At 39.3% G+C, this 3,546-nt stretch overlaps 1 protein-coding gene across 1 annotated transcript in view; it reads left to right on the top strand.

Moving 5' to 3' along the window:
- LOC101344191 (tolloid-like protein 1) overlaps window positions 1-3,546 on the top strand; it is a 271,716-nt gene that overhangs the window by 244,099 nt on the left and 24,071 nt on the right. Inside the window, exon 15 of the mRNA XM_004390077.1 lies at window positions 2,828-2,959. Coding sequence (XP_004390134.1) covers window positions 2,828-2,959 — 132 coding nt within the window. The remainder of the gene's footprint in view (window positions 1-2,827; window positions 2,960-3,546) is intronic.

Raw genomic sequence — 3,546 nt, 5'->3', positions numbered from 1 at the left:
AAATTGGATTTATACCTGTCTTGAAGGGAGAATTACAAAAATAGATTTTAAAATGTTACTCACTAGCATTTATACATTGGTAGTGTTCTAGGGTAAAATCACCCCAAAATTATAGTAAAGCAAAAAGAAAGGTTTTATTTAGCATATGTTCAAAGAGGTAAAAGTCGGAAACAGACAGGCATGCTGCCAGAGCCATGTCTGTCGGAGTCCAAGGAACTTACCAGAATCATCAGTATATATTAACATTATAAATGGGTAAAGTTATTGAAAGCTTCACCTTTTCACAGATTGGCTAAAAATTGCCAAATCACAGTAATTCTGCGTTTTGAATTGTCTTTCTTAATAATTATTGATACAGGTTTCGGTAACTACAGTCAGGAGGATCTTCACTGATCCAACAAATCTTACTATTCACTAAATGCTAATAGAAAAAGATGAGTGGAAAATATGCGGATCTTTTATGCTGTTTATGATTTGTTTATGTGAAAGTTTCCCTAAAAGATGATTTCCAAGATTGTCCTAGCTCTTGTCTTTATACCTCAGGGCCCAGTTGATGTGCCCTTGTAAATCCAGCTGGGTCACATTCCTTACACTGAAGGGCAGGGAATAAGGGCTCCAGTATTATCTCCTAAATCAGTAGGCACCTGACTAGAACCACCGTTAGATAGCAATTCCTTGTATGCACATTAGAATAGTGCATAATATTCTGAATTTACCCTTATTCTATTCAGTTATGACCCAAATATGCTCACATGTCAGGGTTTTTTTCTTTTACTTTACTGAGATAATGAAATTGCACAGAATCATATGCCAGCTGAATTTTTTTCTCTCTTCTTTCATGCATGGGCCTAAGCCCGTAATAGTTCTGATATTTGTAATTTGGTTAGGTGTACTATTAAACTGGAGCCCTGGTGGCGCAGTGGTTAAGAGCTATGGCTGCTAACCAAAGGTCGGTAGTCTGAATCCAGCAGCGCCTCCTTGGAAACCCTAGGGGGCAGTTCTACTCTGTCCTATAGGGTCGCTATGAGTCGGAATCAACTCCATGACAGTGGGTTACTATTAAATCAAGAGGTTATGAAATAGGCCTGATTATTTTGCAGACATGGAAGGTAATTTACAGAAAAACGAAGTAATTTAGAGATCATGCATGTAGCCAGGGACTCACAGGTAACAGATATAATTGAATTCTAAGGTCCTGTTGTTTACAGCAGTTCGCATTTTCTGGAAATTATTTTATAGGACAGTATCTATTAGATAGAATAATACCTAGATTCCCCTTAATAAAGTTCATTTTTATAGCCAGAGAAGGGGTTGGGATTTCTTTTACCTCCACCATGACATGTGCATCGACGGCAATGGGTTTGGTTTTCTTTGGTTTAGAGAGTAGCAGCACGCCTCTTGGTTTTGCTCTGTAGGCTGTTGCAAATCTCTGGAGACTCCACATTTCATACATTATGGGGAGGACAAAAGCTGTACCAAACTCATTGCCGTCGAGTCAATTCCGACTCATAGCGACCCTACAGGACAGACTAGAACTGCTCCATAGTGTTTTCAAGGAGTGGATGATGGATTTGAACTGCCTATCTCTGGGTTAGTAGCCATAGCTGTTAACCACTAGGCCGCCAGGGCTCCTGTAAGGTGGGGACAGGGATAATGAAATTTAGAAAACCCTGTGTCTAAACAGGCTCCAGACTCGTGGAGGCGAGTGTCTTGCTACACAATTCTATTTTGTTGTAAAGGAGCTGAATTTCGTCTTTCTCTTTTTTGTATTTCTCTGTTACAAATTCAAGTCTCCCTATGGAAACTTACCACAACTAAGACAAAGGTCTGGTATTAAGGAATGCATCAATAGCAGCAGCAGCAAGCACATCAATGCTGGACGTATTATCCTTGCTATGCAGGCCTGCAGTGTCCTGGGTGCTTTGTCCACAGGGTGAAGAATTACCCCAAACAAGTTTCTAATTGTATTTTAGAACAGAATGTACAACATATATACCAAATCATCCCAGTCTAAACCAGAGTATGTAGGGTACTGCTTCATGCTAAGTAAGGTATGTTGGATGAACACAGCCTGAGGGTATTAGGTACTTTTTGAAACCTGGTTCCTTCTAAGATGAGGCTATCTTCATTGTGAAAAACATAACGGAAGTTTCCTTTAATTGAATGAGAGATAATTTGTAGGCAGTTCAGAAGCTATCTCTGTGTCTAGCAGCTATTCACTCATTTTCCCTTTAGTTCTTCATTTTTGCTTTGAAGAAATTCGAGTTAATTTACTTTAGTAGTTAAAATTATGGTTTAGGTATGGAAGTGTAATCTTTAATTTAGGATGAACAAGGAAGAGGGAAAATGTAAACATATGGTTCATAAAACAGCTTAATGACGTTGATTAACTGTAGACGGTATTTCTGCTAATAGACACAACAGCGAATTGCAAATGGCGGAGTCCGTTTATTTCTGTTTGTGGCATTGCATTAAATATTTTGCGCATAGAAAGTGTTAATTTCCTTGATTGTCAGTATATGTTGTTGTGTTAAATTCTGAACTTACAGATCCAGCAGTTATAAGCAGGGGATTCATTTTCTTTTAGACATTTATCTGATTCATGATAAACACTTAATTTCATGTGAGCAAGAAAACAAATATTGCCTGATTATGCTCAGCAACATGTTTGCCAGAGCAGATGAGTATGATCGCAGAGACTAGAGTCACGATTAGCTAGCATTCAGAAAAATCTTTCGGCAGGAGAGTGTGTAAATAGGCTGCTTGCTTTCTGGCCCAATCCTAGGCTAGATTTCCGCGCTAACTGATATTATCGTTATTGGCACAGCTGAGTGTGAACAAAAGATCCACAGTCCAAGTGGCATCATCACCAGCCCCAACTGGCCAGACAAGTACCCCAGCAGGAAGGAATGCACGTGGGAAATCAGCGCCACTCCCGGCCACCGAGTCAAATTAGTAAGTGAGCCCATGGTTCTTCTTTTTATCGAGCCCACCTGCCATGTCTTTTGTGGCTAGCACGTGGAAATAAAATGAATGTTGATGGAATTGAATTGAGTTAGCAGGCAGCTGGAAAAGCGTTTCTTTCTCATGCTTGTCCTCCTTATGCTAAATAAATCCTTGATTTCCTGGGTAAAGGAGATCGTATTGGTACCGCTGCATTGTTCTTCCGTAATGTCATCCTGTACGCGTTAAATGGCGTTACAAAACTCACTGCGAAAGAGTAGGCCCTGCTTTCCAACATGACGTTGGTAATGATGGCTTCGGAACAACAGTAACAAATCAGAAATTCAACAAGAATTCAATAGAATAATCATTCACTCAAACACAGCATAGTATATTCTACTGATGGTGTCCATTCCAGTGTCTCATATACAAAATATATGTATTTTCTATTACGATTAATTTTGTCAGTTGTTTGTAGAACATTATTTTTGCTTAATACAGTTGTGCCCTTTAGAGGGCTACTGAAGTCCTCTGGCCTTAGATACTGCCACATATTACTCTGCATGAGCAATTTGAATATGAATATATTTGTCCTCCTGCATT

The sequence above is a fragment of the Trichechus manatus genome, unplaced genomic scaffold (genome assembly GCF_000243295.1).
Source record: "Trichechus manatus latirostris isolate Lorelei unplaced genomic scaffold, TriManLat1.0 scaffold00281, whole genome shotgun sequence".
In the NCBI taxonomy this organism is placed as follows: domain Eukaryota; kingdom Metazoa; phylum Chordata; class Mammalia; order Sirenia; family Trichechidae; genus Trichechus; species Trichechus manatus.
The sequence above is the reverse complement of the archived record's forward strand: the minus strand, read 5'-3'. Positions and strand labels throughout refer to the sequence as shown.